Genomic DNA, 15,924 nt, shown 5'->3' with positions numbered 1-15,924 from the left:
GCACTGCACCTGCCAATCAGGGCCACGGAGGGCGAAGGACCACAGCAAAGCTGCGTGTGACCCAGGCCCCACTGGGCCGCACAGGAGCCGCCACTGACTTGCTGCATCTGCCTCGGCCTTCCACACTGCCCCCAGAAACGTTGCCCAGCATGGCCAACAAAACCAGAGTGCTCGTGGGGAGCCTGCTGCTGAGGCCCAACACTGGGAAGGAAGGGACTTGGCCTCCCGGAGTGGCTTCTCCCCCAGCAGGAGCCCTGCCCTGCCGAGCCCTTCCCCAGTGCAGCCCTCCCAGAGAATCTGCAGTGGGAACGCTGGCCTGGGCTGCGGGGACGCTGCTCCTGACCCCTGGCCAGCGAGACAGGCAGGCAGACAGCATCACCTCAGGGAGGAGCCAAAGCCACTAATGGCTGCCGTGCGGTCACTGGAGAGGAATCTAATTTCCACCCTTAAAAGCAGCAACTAGATTGGCGTGCTGCTCTCAGTCTGGGATTCAAATGGAACCTCCAGCTGGGGGTGGTGTGCCCCCAGCTGCTCGGAAGGCTGAGGCAGGAGGCTCACCCAAGCCCAGGAGTTCGGGACCTGCCTGGGCAACACAGGGAGATCCCATTTCAAAACAAAAAGAAAGCAAAACAAAAGTCATCTGTATGTAAAAGAAAATAATTTCTCTTACATAAATCACCAGCCCATTGGCCTATTTAGTAAAATCCACCTCACACGCCTATAGCAAATATTCCTATATTGATTTACAAAATAAGTCTGCTTCCAAGGGGCAGAAACAGACTTATTAACGAAAATGACTGGTTTATCTGGCAGGCATCAAGGAGCCAGAAACCAGGTGGCTTGCGGATGTTACCCACCAGCCCCCCCACAACCCCAAGGGGGGGGCTCATTCACTCCCAGGTGAAGAACCTAAAGGGGCCAAATCCCTTGCCGAGCCCGCCGCAGGCAGGACGGCCACGCACGGTGCCAGCCTGGCATGCTGTCCCTCACCTTGCAGCTGCAGGGGCTGGCCTGCTGTGAGTTGCCGCAGTTGGCTGTGTGACAAAGTGAACTTGTTACCCTGGAACTGCAGCGTCACGGGTGTCTCGGGCTGCGCCACGCGGCTCTGCGGCCCCGCGATGGATGCCAGCTGAGCTATCTTTACTACTTCTCCACCTGTGGAAATGCAGAGGAAAGCTGGCCCACGCTGCTGGGGAAGACGGCAGGGACTGCTGCGGGGCACACGGACCACGTGTGCGTGTGACCAGCTACGGCAAACCAGAGTCTCAGCTGTGCTCACCAGGCATGGCCTCCCACCAGGGTTAGAGAGCTGCCTTAGCAGAAGAGAGAAAGCAACGAAGGTGGGAGGTTTTAGGGGCTGGCTCGTTTAACTACATTGGTAGAGATTTTAGATTTCAGATATTAATACTACTAAAGAGCATTTTCTCCAAATACTAAAAAAACACCAAACATCAAAAATACAATTCTACCTGTAATAAACCTAGAAACCCTGGTATCAACCTTAACTTTAAAGAATTTTCCAAATTTGAAAAAGTATATGCCAACTTAAGCTCACAGAGGCAAATAAGATTACATTAGACAAAGAACAAACTTGTAGCTCCCTTACAACCGTATTCTCAAACTCCAGGGAAGTCACTCGTAAAGCTTTAAGGGACGGTTTCACACTAGCTCAACTCAGATCATGGGATTTTACCGTAATGTGTACTGCACAGAAATGTGAGACTTAACACTCTTCAAGCACTGTTTTAAAAACACGCTGCATGTCACCGGATGTACCCACTCAGAACGGCCCTCGCTCAGACGGAAACTGCATAGCAAGCAGCTTAAAGGCTTTGTCCAGCCTGGCACTGAGGCTGTGCTCCTCCCAGGAAATTCAGGCCAGAATTATTAGTGACACCACAAGGAGAAGGGTTAGTATGGACGAGGAAAAGTTCAAGGACGTCTTGCCACAGAAGAGCCACGAACGAGAGGGGAAGTGAAGGCAGGAGACAGATCTACGTGCAGAGGTTCAGATCCCCGTCAGCCCTCCGGGATCCGCAGGCGACGAGGCCCAGGAGGGGCAGGAAGCAGCTCCACCCACTGCACATGCTGCCCACGTGCAGCTCTGGCCTCAGGGCAAGCAAGAGCCTTCTCCCTGAGCACCTGCCCAAGATGGCCACTCTAAGCTGGTGAAGGAAGAGCCCGGAAACCAGGGGTGGTGTGGGCTCGGCGCCTCCTCCACGGCTCCCTCCTCCCTTGCCAGCTCTCCAGGAAGGGCTCACCAGGATTTGGTCAAATGACAAATAAAGTTCATGAGGCAGCATCAGAGAAACACATCGCCCGTGACACTCTAGGCTAGGATGACCTCCCCAGCAGGACGCAGGTCTGTGTGCTCTGCAGGCTGCAGAGCTGCCAGGTTTCGGACGCTGCATCAGGACCAGGGTCTCTGCGGGCAGGTGCTCGCTCCAAGCTTACACCTGGCAGCCCGTGATGGCCCAAGGGGCCTGGCTCCCGCTGCTTTACCATACACCCCGTGGCCGCGGGTTGCCGGAGCAGGGAGGTGCCAACCTGCACAGCAGGGTGGTGAGGGCGCAGGAGGAAAGCAGAGCCGAGAGGGACGAGGAGGAAGTGCAGAGAGGAGCAGGCCCTGGACGTGGCCTCTGGAGAGGCCCGCCCTCTGGCAGACGCCCTGCTCAAGGCAGGGGCAGGCCCGGGCCGAGGGACAGACAGAGGCAGTGGACAGCAAAGGCTCTTCAGAATTCCCGCGATCCTGACACTGCTCGGGGCAGCGAGAGGCAGAACCGAAGGCAGGGCCACTTACTGGGCAAGCGCGCCTGGGCCTGCGAGGTGAGCACCAGCCGCTGGGGCGGCGCGCTCTGCCCGGCCGCCAGCGAGGGGGCCTGGGGCGGGGGCGGGGGCGGGCCTGGGGCGCAGGCGGGGGCCGCGGCCTGAGCCCGCGGTCGAGCAGGATGGGCTGGGCCAGCTGCCGGGCTGGAGGTCGTGGCGGGCTGGTGGCGGGCGCTGGCGGAGGCCTGCGAGGTCTGCAACGGGGCCGCTGCAATCGATAAGTCGGTTTGTGCAAAGCCGTTAGGGTGCTTCTCGAGGCAAAGAGATCACAGACGTTACTGCACACCGTCCTCAAGCAAAACCCTCTCAGGAGAGACAAAGGCAGAGGGGCTGCCACAGTGCCTGGCGCCACCGGGGCACAGGGCTTCTCCTCCCGGGAGAGGCGGGGCAGAGCCAAGCCTGCAACTCCTTCCTCACACAGCGTGGGGAGGGCGTCAGCTCGTCAGCACCACCCTGCCGTTGGCTTACCTCCCAGGAGCAGGTGGGCCTGAGGCGGAGAGCCTCCGTGGAGGCCAGGACACCGCGCCTGCGACCTCTGCCATCTAACCCTACGGTCCTCAAGCGCCAGCTAGGCTGGAAGATGGCACTGCGTAACGACAGCAGGCGCCCCGGCAGCTCCCTGAGCCCTCCGCCAAGGCGGCCCTCATCAGCGTGCTCTCGGCTGAGAGAGGCTTCTCCCGCGGGGGACCCAGCGTGAGAAACGGCACCTCCCGAGAACCAGGCTACAGCGCTCAGCACGCCAACCCTGCAGCTCGCTAGGAGCCCTGGGCGCCGAGGGCGCAGACCAAGCAAAGGTACCTTTCGCATCTGGGTTTGCAGAGAAGGTGGCGATGGGTGGCCGTCCACGGGTCTGGCCCTGTGGAGCTGCAGCGGCTGCGCTGGTGGTTGCCGTCCGGGGTGGGTGGGTGCTGGGGAACGCCACGGTGCGACCCTCGGGCTTCTGGCCGTACTGCACAGGCTGGAACAACCTAGACACCCAGGGCCAGCCAAGACGCAGGTCAGAGCGCAGAGAGCGCAGGCTTCCCAGCTCGAGGAGCGTGGGCCAGGGGGGCGAGGAGGGCTGGTGACAAGCTGCACTTGAAATTGGAACGTGGACCCTGACTCTTGGTGACAGTGGGGACAAACGTGATCTAGATTGTTTAAATACACACTAGTGTAGATTAGAAAAAGTCTCACACACACTACCCAGGGCCCTTCAGGGTGGCAGCAGAGAGAAGAGCCACTGTGAGGAGACACATGACCCAGGGCGCGGGGAACGGACAGAAGGCAGGGCCACGACACGGCGGCACAGGCGTGGGGGAAGCTGCCTCACCTTTCTGCAGGGCTGCTGCCCGGCGGCACCACGGAGCCGCCTCTCCCTTACCTAGGCACGTAAGGGACAGGCAGGCCTCAGCCTTTCAGCCAGAGGAGCCTGGGGCCCAGCTCAGGCACTGCCCAGGACCAGCAGCTGTGGCCAGCCATGGAGCCGAGTGTGGGAGCAGTGGCAGGAGGTCCCTTCACTCCTCAACTCCTGCCATCTGGAGCCTGCTCGTTTCTGACGGCTGGAGTTAGCACTTCCCGTTGCCTCACCTGTCTGGTCCCACCTGCCTCACAACACCGCCAAGACCCCCACTCCACACCACCAGAGCACTCCTGGAGGAACCACCCACGCGGTGCGGCAGACCCACTGTCCAGCCCAGCCTGCCTGCGAGTCCACTCCACACCCTGCTGGCTCAGATGTCTGGTCTGGATGACCAGCTGCCACCACATCAGGCCCAGTCTTAATTCAGCCCTGCTGTCCCCTTAGGCCCCAAGGCCTATCTGTGCAATGACCCCCATACACGGGCTGGTGCAGGGTGGGGAGCAGCCACTGTGCTGCCAAGGGGCCCACGTGGCCATGCTCGTCAAAGCCAGAAAGTCTGGAAAGCTCCCAGGAAGAGCAGGTAGCCACAGTAGGTCATTAGCCTTTGTTTTCACGAGTGAGAGCCCACGGCCAGCTAGGGGCCAACCTGCAGTCACACCTGCAGCAGGATGTGGGCAGGATGAGGCCTGTGCTCCTCCCAGCCCACGTCCGCGCACCTGCTGGCCTTCAGTTTCACTGCCACTGGCCGGGCAGACGGGGGTGGCGAGGTGAAGGCTTCCTCCATCAGCTTCCGGGTCACCTTGTTCTTAGACAGCAGTTCTGCCTCATGGCGAGTGATTTTATTCTCTAACCCAATGAGATCAAACATAGACAGATCGGCTTCCTAAGTAGAAAAAGCAAACAAAACAAAACAAAAACCATGCCGCACCAGGCAGCAGGGGAGCACCTGCCCCACGTCAGGCCTGCTCTTGGGAGCCCACCAGCAGGTGTGCAGGGGTCCTGCACTGCTGTGCAGCTGGGCGGGCTGCACACCTCGGGGCCCACGCCTCCTTCACCAAGGACGGGGATGGAGCGGGAGTGGAGCAGGGCAGAGTCGGACGCGGTCTGCACAGGTGGAAGCAGGACGAGGCCCAGCGCCAAGCCCGCGCCTGCGCCTCGGGCAGGTGGGCAGGGGCACGCACACTGCCTTCCCTGTCTCCGCCCCCCGTGCCTCACTACTTGCGGCCACGAGAGCAACCACACACAACCACGAGCATAGCGACTGCCCAGACAGGGCTGGTGGAGCGGCGACAGAAGGCCCCCCGCCCACTGCTGGGGAGGAAGGCGGCTCAGCAGGGGGCACGGTCAGCGGCTTCTCCAAGAGTCGGGTGCTGGGTGACACGAGACCTGGCTACTCCACCTTCAGCGTACCCCAGAAAGAACTGAAATCTACGTGGGCACGACACTTCATAGGAATGTTCCCAGGGGCATTGATCATGATAGCTGAGGAGGAAAACACCAAAATGTGCACCAACTGATGAACCCAGACACAGCGTCTGGGCGGTTCCTGCCAGCGGGTGACACGCAGCCTCAAAACAGCGTGATATCTGACACCACCTCCAGTGGCTCGAATCTCGAACATGCACTATGTGAAAGAAGTCAGATACAAAAGGCCACACAGCCAGGTGCAGCAGCAGCCTGCAATCCCAGCCACCCAGGAGGCTGAGGCAGGAGAGCTGCGAGTGCCAAGCCTGCCGCAGCAACTCAGCCAGCCCCTCAGAATCAGAAATGAGAAAGGGCTGCGGGTGCAGCTCAGTGGTGGAGCCCCCTTGAGTCTAATCCCTGGTACTGCAAAAACAAAAAAGACCAAAGGATACCTACGACTCCACTTATATAGAACGTCAGGACAGGCAAACGCAGAGAAGGAAGTCAGACTGGCAGGGCACAGGGCCTGTGGGCCTGTGTGGCACTGTATCTTCTGTGTGCCTGGCGAAGACCGAGCAGTGACTTGGCTTTCTGAACCCTCCACTTACCTTCCAAACGCCTCTCTCCAGTGCCTCTAGAATCAGAGAGGCCGACCGGCACTGTAGAGAGCCTGCCACGTAGGAGGAGTCCGGGAGCCGGGGCTCAATCAGCCCAGGGTGGTTGCAGATGCGCTGCAGCCGCATCAAGATGCTCAGGACGTTGACGAAGTGCCCGCTCTTCAGAGCTTCCTGAGTCCTGCTCGGGGACAGCGCGGTTTAGCCTGATGGCAAACGTGTGCTCTCCACTCAGACTCCTCACCAGCAGCTCTGCTGGCACCAGGACACAGTAACTGGCACATCTGCCCCAGGTGGGGTCAGACATCCATCACCTCCAGCGCTCAAGTCCAGATCCCCACACATCTGTGTTCACCTGCTGATACATTCACATCTCCATTCAAAAGACGCCTTGGCGAAGAGTCAGGGACAGGGGCCAGCTGTGGACCAGCACGTGGGAAGAGGACCTTTACTAACATGTTCAACTGCAACTGTGATGAGTTCCTGAAGGCAGAGGCACCTGAGATGCCTTGTGAAGGCCAGAGGGCTCACGAAGCCAGGAGCAGGAGGAGTGCTCCTTGGCACAGCCTTCAGCACCTACTTGGGGCAGGAGTGCAGGTGCCCAACCCTGACTGTGGGGAAGGAGGGCCAAGAGGCCAGGCCCTGCTGCAGGAGGCAGGCAGTCCACAGGGGTCACCAGAGCCAAGTCTGTGAGGAAACAGGAGCTGCAGCAGCATGGAGCAGACCTCCAGGGTCAGGAGGCCGCGGTCGGCTAGCAGCCCCAGGGCACCACTGGTCTGGGGCGACGCAAGACAGACCCAGAGCCGTGGGAAGGGCACCGCTCCGAACAGTGCCACCCAAAGGAGGAAGGCCCTGGAGAGACTGAGCGCGGGAGAAAGCAGAGCCCAGTGTGGAGCATGCCAACTCCAGGCACCCGAGGACATCAGCAGAGCTGGCAGCAGTGGCAGGTGCAGAGAGCAGAGAGCTGGGTGAGCAGAGGGACACCCCCCACGCCTGGCCAGCAAGCAGAGCAGAGAGGGAGGGACAGGCGAGGAGCCATGCATCACCCCACACTTGTCTGTAGGTAGCCAACAGAACAAGGCACAGGACGACTGAAGATAAGACACTTCCAGAGAAGAGAGGGGACCCAGCACAGGGACTAAGACAGTATGGCGGCTCCTTTGGGAACCAGGAGTGCAGGGTGCAGTCTGGGTGGTGAGGTGCTAGTGGAGGGCTGCCTGGGACAGGGCTCCCGGCTCTCAGCCGCAGCCTGACAGTTCCTGGTGATGGGCACAGTGGCATGGAAGCCTGGGTTGACCAACTTTGTGAAGAAGAGGCCGCCCTAGGTTCCCCATGGCCACTGTACAACAGTGGACATCAGTGAAGCAAGCTCTGCTTTCGCCCTGGGGGCCCAGTGCCGTGGACCCTCACGCCTCCACGACAGATGTGACTCCCAAGCAGAGTCCAACACGGTGGGCACAACCAGGGAAGAGCCCTGAGCCCACCCAGCAAGGCTTTCCACACAGGGCTGGGCTGGGCAGAAGGAAAACCTCATGCCACGAATCCCTGTGCTGGCACCTGTCTCAAGAGGAGCTGCCTCCCTGCTGCTTGGTCCACTCCTCCACAGCTGGCAGAGGGCAACGCCAGCCACACAGCTGGCAGAGCTCAGTTCCTCTGTCCAGTTCCCACAAGGTTCCCAGGGGCTGGTCAGCGACACGTCTAGAGGGCCCCCTGCTGCTCTCCCACTGAAGGGGCACAGGTGCTGAGCAGCGAGCAGGCCAGTCATCTGCACACTGGCTTGGTCCTCAGCTCCTGGCAGGCCTTCCGTCGTGCTCCGGAAACGGCCCAGCCATTTCCTGGAGGCATACAGGGTGCCACGCACCGCTGAGAACTGCAGACTCTGGAACACTGCCCTCGGGACCCAGGGACACTGCTGCACACCAGCAGCAGGGCGGCAGGAGCCGAGGGGCCGCAGGGCCCACAGCCAAACATCGGCACCAGGTCTCGCACCCACTGCCTCTCTGCCTCCCGAGCTATCCAGCCACAGCTAAGACCAGGGCCACACGCTCGCCCTGTACCTGCCCAGCTCTGCCACGGGACCTCCTGAGGGTCCTGGCTGTTCTCCCACATGGAGCCAGGAGAGGGCCCCTGACAGAAGCGACAGGTCCAGAGGCAGCACTGGAGACTGCCGTTCTCAGCTGCCTCTGAGTAGACAGCAGGGAGAAAACACTACGTAACAGACCCAAGTCCTTCCCAGTCAGGCATGGTGGCCACGCCTGCCATGCCAGCCACGCCAGAGGCTGAAGCAGGTTCAACACCAAAAAAGAAAATCTTTGGAATCCAGTTTCCATGTTTCTTGTGTTTGTTCTCCTTAAACAGGAAAACACCAAGCCCAACCAAAAGAACCCAGCAGTCAAGAGAGGCCACGAAGTCCACAGCAGTCCACTCTGAGAGGACATGCAGGCATGGTCTCACTCACCACCTCTCCCTGGCTGGGGGCGGAGAGGAGGCTGGACAGAGCCCAGGCATGATGTGACCTGTTGTGGCCACAGATGTCTGTCCACAACAGGCGTACTGTGCCCACTGACCTGCTCCCCACACACAGCAAGCTGCCCCAGGTCCCAGTTCCCCAGCGGCTGGTGCAAGGGTGAGCTGTCAAAGTGTCGCCTGAGCCAGCCAGCACTGCAGGCCGATCCTGGGCACCCCAGGCAGCCCCCGCAAGAGCTGCAGTGGACACAATGCCACACATGTGGCGACTAAGTGGCAAAGGGAGTGGACCAGACCGAGCCCAAGAGAAACAAGCAGGGGCGTCCGTGAGGCCGCTCCAGGACCCAGACTTATAGACAGGAGCACCTACTGAGGTCCCTGGAGCCAACGCGGGGACAGGGCACAGGCTGAGCCAGCACTCACCCAGGCTGCAGGATGACATCCTCGTACAGGGCCTTCTGCCGACTGGACAAACGGCACTTGAGGACATGCTCGTACTTCCTTGTCAGCTGCTTCTCCACATCTCTTTTAGTCCTCCTCAAAATAAATGGCTGTGTCACCTGGAGGAAAACAACAGCTGCATTTCTCCCGGGACATGCCACGTCACGTCTCCGGCAGGGCACCTCCGTTCCATGCAGACCAGACGTACCCGGTGTAGTCTTATGACCACCTTGTGGTAGTAGTCCTGGTTCTCATCACTGGGTGCTTTCAAGGGGAAGCTCAGGTAAGGCCTGGATATCCCAGGGATGAGGAAGTGCACCATGGTCCAGAGCTCCAGGAAGGTGTTGTGCAGTGGGGCGTCAATCAGAAGCAGACGCTGCTGGCTGCAAACAACACACGGCCATGCTGGAGGACCACAGGCCAGGCCACCAGGTGGCTGAACGAGACCCTGACTCAATACCGAAGGGGCTGGGGCATGCTCAGCACAGTCAGTGCCTGCCAGCCAGCACGGCCAGCTAGGAGAATGTAGCACTCAAGGCTGGCAAACAGGAGGCGGCTCACAGCCGTCCTCTCTGGCGGCCTCTGAGAAGGGGCACAAAGCACATGCGTCCTGAGGGCTGACCAACAGCTGCGGGACCTCCCCAGCCCCCAGGCCCTGATAAAGGTGCAGGGCAACTTCCTGGATTGAAAGGCAGCTCCCTGGGTTCTTCCAGAGGATTCACAGCAACAAAGCCCTGGGGACAGAGGACAGCGCCCAGCCCTTGAGCGGCACAGACCTCTGCAGGGAGAAAACAGCTTCCCAGTGCCGCTCGGTCATGCCCTTCACACGCTGCATCTCGTCGATGACAAGGCACTTCCAGCGCACTCGCGAGAAGGCGGTGTAGCCCCTGAAGAACTGCTTGTAGGAGGTGATGCAGATGTGGAAGCTGTTGGGCTCGGCCCACTCCTGCAGCAGAGAGAAGCCACCTTCCACCTGGCCTGCGCCCTGCCCCTTCATCACCGCCAGAGCTCCCTGCGGTGCCTGGCAACCTGCCGCCACACCAAACTGGCTGCGCTGGCCCACTGCCTGTGCCTCCAAGCCAGTGCCCTTCTGTTGACAGACCACGAGGGCCTGGGAGGCAGTGACAACTACCATGTGGAAAATACAGAGATCAGTCGGCACAGGGGCGCACGTTTGCGATCCCAGCGGCTCGGGAGGCTGAGGCAGGAGGATGGCGAGTTCAAAGCCAGTCTCAGCAACTTAGCAAGGCCCTAACGACTCAGAGAGACCCCGTCTCAAATGAAATATAAAAAAGAGGCTAGGGATATAGGATGTGCCTCAGTGGTTAAGCAACCCTGGGTTCAAGTCCTGGTACCGGAAAAAAAAAAAAAAAAAAAAAAGCCCAAAGAGGAGATTGCTAAAGGAGACCCTGAGAGGGACAGCTTCTGGAGTGACAATCTGGACAGGTGAAAACGTGCATGGAAATGCAGACATCTGCTGGCAGCTGACTACTTTATCAAGCTTTTTAAAGGCAAGTTACTAAGTGGGTGTAGAGCTTTGGTTTGAATGTGTCCCCTCCAAAATGCCTAATGAGCTGAATGCCTGCTGTGTAGTACCAGAGGCAAGGCCTTCTCTGCCCTCGCGGGTGGGTGGGAGACCCTGACCAAGGCCACAGGGAGCCAGCTGAGGTTTGCACAAGCCCCACACGCAGACACAGCAGTGAGGAGCCACCTGGCAGCTGATGCCAGGCCTGCACGGGACATAAAACCTGCTGATGGCCCGGCCTCGGACTCCTAATCACCAAGAACAAAGGCCTGTGTTTGTGTGTGACAAGTATGCGATCTCTGGCACAGACTGAGAGGCAGTAGGCTGGCACTCGCTCCTCCAGGCCTGCTGCTCCAGTCCCTCCAGTGAGCCAGAACTCAAGACAGTGAAACCTGCGGGCAGTGCACACTGGCTGAGCCCAGTACCAGAGTCTGCAGGGGGACAAGAGGAAGTTCCTCTTCGAGTCATGAATATTCCTGGGAATGCTGCCATGGAGACCACCTGTGCACCTGTAGTTCACAACTCGGGAGGTGTGTCACAACCTCTCACCCATGCTGATGGAAATCAGTGTGGCCCTGAGGCAGAGAGCACCACAGCCCTGGAAGGAAATCTGGTGCTCCCCATGATGGGGTGGCTGAGGGGCTCACAACCCCAACAACCTGCAGGCCTGGCAGCTCAGGATCAGGGGCACTCAATATCCATTAAGGAGCACATCTTCACATTCCACGAAAATCATGCTGGTTCTATGTTCAGTTTTACTTGGGGTGTGCAGAAACAGAGACGGGTGGGGTGCCTGTCTCCTGCTCTTGAGCTCCCTGTGGCTGCCAACACAGGACAGGGAGACGGGTGGGGTGCCTGTCTCCTGCTCTTGAGCTCCCTGTGGCTGCCAACACAGGACAGGGAGACGGGTGGGGTACCTGTCTCCTGCTCTTGAGCTCCCTGTGGCTGCCGACACAGGTCAGGGAGACGGGTGGGGTACCTGTCTCCTGCTCTTGAGCTCCCTGTGGCTGCCGACACAGGACAGGGAGACGGGTGGGGTACCTGTCTCCTGCTCTTGAGCTCCCTGTGGCTGCCGACACAGGACAGGGAGACGGGTGGGGTACCTGTCTCCTGGCCTTGAGCTCCCTGTGGCTGCCGACACAGGACAGGGAGACGGGTGGGGTACCTGTCTCCTGCTCTTGAGCTCCCTGTGGCTGCCGACACAGGACAGGGAGACGGGTGGGGTGCCTGTCTCCTGGCCTTGAGCTCCCTGTGGCTGCCAACACAGGTCAGGGAGACGGGTGGGGTACCTGTCTCCTGCTCTTGAGCTCCCTGTGGCTGCCGACACAGGACAGGGAGACGGGTGGGGTACCTGTCTCCTGCTCTTGAGCTCCCTGTGGCTGCCGACACAGGTCAGGGAGACGGGTGGGGTACCTGTCTCCTGCTCTTGAGCTCCCTGTGGCTGCCGACACAGGACAGGGAGACGGGTGGGGTACCTGTCTCCTGCTCTTGAGCTCCCTGTGGCTGCCGACACAGGACAGGGAGACGGGTGGGGTGCCTGTCTCCTGCTCTTGAGCTCCCTGTGGCTGCCAACACAGGACAGGGAGACGGGTGGGGTACCTGTCTCCTGGCCTTGAGCTCCCTGTGGCTGCCGACACAGGACAGGGAGACGGGTGGGGTACCTGTCTCCTGCTCTTGAGCTCCCTGTGGCTGCCGACACAGGACAGGGAGACGGGTGGGGTGCCTGTCTCCTGGCCTTGAGCTCCCTGTGGCTGCCGACACAGGACAGGGAGACGGGTGGGGTGCCTGTCTCCTGGCCTTGAGCTCCCTGTGGCTGCCGACACAGGACAGGGAGACGGGTGGGGTGCCTGTCTCCTGGCCTTGAGCTCCCTGTGGCTGCCGACACAGGACAGGGAGACGGGTGGGGTGCCTGTCTCCTGGCCTTGAGCTCCCTGTGGCTGCCGACACAGGACAGGGAGACGGGTGGGGTACCTGTCTCCTGGCCTTGAGCTCCCTGTGGCTGCCGACGTAGGACAGGGTTTTCAGCCCAGGACACCAGCGCTTCAGCTCAAGTTCCCACTTGAGTATGTTGCAACTTCTCACGACAACAAGATGGGGCCCCCAGTTACCTGCAAAAGAATCACTTTAAAACAACACACCCCGTCTGGACGCTTAAATAGCAGGTGTCAAATGGACCAGTGTGGATGGACACCAATCACAAAGGGAAGCCACACCCAGACTGTGCAGGCCTGTCCTGCTGTGCTGTTGCAGGTGGCAGGCCCCCGAGGAGCACCGCTGAAGGTCTGGTAGCAAGAACCAGGCTGGTGTAGATCACGTGAACCCCACTGGAAGCCTGGGAAGAGCTGTCCCTGCAAACCACAGACAGGAGCAGAGGAGCAGCTGTGGCCTCCCGGAGCAGGCACCTGACAGCACGGGCCCATGCTCCTCACTGACTCTGATCCCTGGCCACAGCATACCCAAGCCACCCGAAGCAGGTAGTGGGAAAACTCAGGACTTTAAAGCTACTCAGAGTAACACAAACACAGCAAATTTCAACTTCTGTACTGTAACTGAAACACATATCAAGTTAAAAAACAGAATGGCAGACTTTAAAAATACGTATGTCTATAGCCAGGGAAGCATGGAACACTGCTACTGGTCACGTGGAAGGTTCATGCCAGGGACAAATGGGCCCAAGCAGAGGCAGGAACTGCATGCAGAACAGAGCACGGCCCTTCCTGCACAGGCTCCTAGGTCCAGTATGCCCCAGCACCAGGCAGGACACCTGGCCTGTGGCCACCATGCTGCTCCCGGGAGGAAAACATGGCTAAGCCTGCACGCATCAATGTGTCTGCCAAGGCAGGCACTGGACAGGACGCTTGCCACTCTGCCCATGGTCACCATCAGGGAGGGGACACTTCTTCTCCTTCAGAAGGAGAAAGGAAACCCCGAGCACATGGTGGTGCTGAGCCTGGGACCAACCATGTGGCTGATCAGCATTCCTAACAGCACTGCTCTGGATGCTTCCTGCTATCCAGGGAGCAGGAGCCAAGAGACAACAACGTGGACACTGTGAGGTGAATGCAACATGCCCGACTCCTGAGAGAAACGCTTGGTCGACGCCAGCGCAGGCGGCCCAGGCTCGTGTTCCTCCTCCCAGCACCTGCAGACCTGCATCCTCCTGGCAGCCGCCACCTCTCAGCTGAGTGAGCCCTGCCCCTTCCGGCCTCTGCAGCCGCCAGCAGAGCAGGCGGGAGTCCCCCTCCCCCACACGGGGGCCTGCGCTACACTGACCTAGCACGAGGCCACACTGACCCTTCCGCCTGCCTGTCTGTGACCTCTAGTCTCTACCATGGTGGTCACCCACCACCCTGGGCTCCAGAGACTGCAGAAGTAAACGTGAGCACCCTGAGCGCAAGCCACCTGCGCCCCACCTCTCCTTCCCGCTCAGGACGCGCACTCCATGTACAGACCACGCCACAGGCACCATCTGCTCAGCTGTCACTTGGGAGCCCTCTTGGCCATCAGATTGAGGGCCACAGCATCACAGCGCTGGTGTTCCAGTCACACTAAGCACCAGAGCTGCAATGCACCTTGGCCATGCCTGTGCCCAGAGAGGACGTCCGCAGCTCAGGGAAAAGGTGGCACAGGGCAGAGCTGCTGAGGCTCAGGCACCTGGGGTTCGCAGCACAGCCCCTGGAGAGAGGGACTGCCGTCCTTATGTGTCCTTCACCTGACAAAACAGCAAGGCTAGAGGCTTTCCAATCTTGAATTAGGTGTACATAAGAATTTATTTTAAAGGGTTACATTTAAATGTAAACTACTGGGTCAAAATAGAGAAAATAATGGAAGAAAATAAGAAACCCAGAAGTTGAAGCACTTTTATGTACTTAGAAACTGATTGTGAGCCAAGCGTGGTGCAGGCCTGTGATTCTAGCTATCAGAGACCCATTGCAAAACACAAAATGAAAAAGATCGGGCTGCTGCTCGGCGGTAGAGCACCCTGGTCCAGTCCCAGGGCCAGGGAGACCAGGACAAGCCGAGGCCCGTCCTACAGTTAGGCTCGGCCAACATGCCTGACCAACAGGAATGGCGGGAATGGCGGGCACTCACCTTCGTTGCAAGCGAGATGAGCAAAGAAAGCGATGACCTGCACCGCCTTGCCCAGTCCGGCCTCGTCCGCCAGGATGCCGTTGAGGTTCTTGCGGTACAGCTTGGCCAGCCAGTCCAGCCCGATCTTCTGATAATCCCGCAGAGCACCATAGAGCAAGGAGGGCGCGCTGAACTTCACCTGTGGCAAGGACAGCAGAGGGCGCCTGCCGGTGAGGAGCGTCAGCAGACCTGGCGCCCGCGGGGATGGGCAGGACTGCCGCTCCCGCCACACGGGTGGCTGAGGTGGAGCAGGTCTGCAGCCACTCGCCCAGCGCCTCACCGTGGTGGTGACCCGGGCACTGCCCTTGGGCAGCACCGCCTCGGCCACTGCAGTGACTTCTGCGATGTCCTTGGTGTTGGGCTTCCCGGCAGTCACTCTCTCTGCAGCTTTAAACTGGTCCATGATGAAGAGCGAGTCTATGAGGACCGAGTCCCTCCGGCTCTCCCTGTCGCTGGAGCCGCCTTCTGCATCTGGAACAAGAAGAAACGGCGCTGGGGGCGAGACTGCGTCTATGAGCCTACACGCTGGAAAGAGGACGGAAAGGAGGAGGAGCACTTGAAACACAGAAGCAGGCGGCAGCCTTCTTGTCTGTGACCCACCCCGTGCTCTGCCACGTCGTCTGGCCAGCAGTGTGCAGCGCTGTGCAGCACCACGTTCAGGACCCCTGAGGAGTTCAAGAGCATGTCTGGCCCACGCTGGCGGGCACTTGGCAGTGGGCTCTGAATCGACGGGCAGCGAGCGTCATGGGGAGGCTTATGGCAAATGCCTGCCTCCAATGCCAAGAAAGGAGAAGCCAGGATGTCTACCCGTCTGGAGAGAGGAAGCGGCTAGTTCCCCACCCCAGGCTCTGAGGTCCTTTAGGGTCTGAGCTCCTCAGGGACCTTTCGGCACCTGCCCTGGCCTCTGAGGGCCCCACCCCTGCCCACACGTCTATATCTAAGGGGAAGGAGAACAGGATAGACAGAGATTTGTGGCGTATTCTGGGTATGTGTCTGGAATATCCATTAATGCTAAGTGAAACTGCTTGACACAAGTTAAGCTAACACAGAACAGCTTGGAGAAATATGATAAAAACCTAGGTCCATAAAACAACGACCCCTTATAAACTACAGGGAACAACCCACCCCTTTATAACTAGTTCATAAGTTAACAAGTAAAAAGCACAGAATTGAAA

General features: G+C 59.5%; 1 protein-coding gene across 1 annotated transcript in view; it reads right to left on the bottom strand.

Annotated features, from left to right (window-relative positions):
• The window catches only part of Ep400 (E1A binding protein p400), an 82,144-nt gene that overhangs the window by 28,015 nt on the left and 38,205 nt on the right, over positions 1–15,924 (bottom strand). The window contains exons 15-25 of the mRNA XM_047562797.1: positions 15,030–15,220; positions 14,711–14,888; positions 12,590–12,726; positions 9,870–10,039; positions 9,302–9,476; positions 9,076–9,212; positions 6,181–6,367; positions 4,885–5,051; positions 3,625–3,794; positions 2,801–3,034; positions 991–1,155 (exon numbers count right to left, since the gene is read on the bottom strand). Of these exons, the coding sequence (XP_047418753.1) occupies positions 991–1,155; positions 2,801–3,034; positions 3,625–3,794; positions 4,885–5,051; positions 6,181–6,367; positions 9,076–9,212; positions 9,302–9,476; positions 9,870–10,039; positions 12,590–12,726; positions 14,711–14,888; positions 15,030–15,220 (1,911 nt within the window). The remainder of the gene's footprint in view (positions 1–990; positions 1,156–2,800; positions 3,035–3,624; positions 3,795–4,884; positions 5,052–6,180; positions 6,368–9,075; positions 9,213–9,301; positions 9,477–9,869; positions 10,040–12,589; positions 12,727–14,710; positions 14,889–15,029; positions 15,221–15,924) is intronic.

The sequence above is a fragment of the Sciurus carolinensis genome, chromosome 8, assembly GCF_902686445.1.
Source record: "Sciurus carolinensis chromosome 8, mSciCar1.2, whole genome shotgun sequence".
NCBI lineage: Eukaryota > Metazoa > Chordata > Mammalia > Rodentia > Sciuridae > Sciurus > Sciurus carolinensis.
Note: the sequence above shows the minus strand (reverse complement) of the source record. Positions and strands in the feature narration are given on the sequence as shown.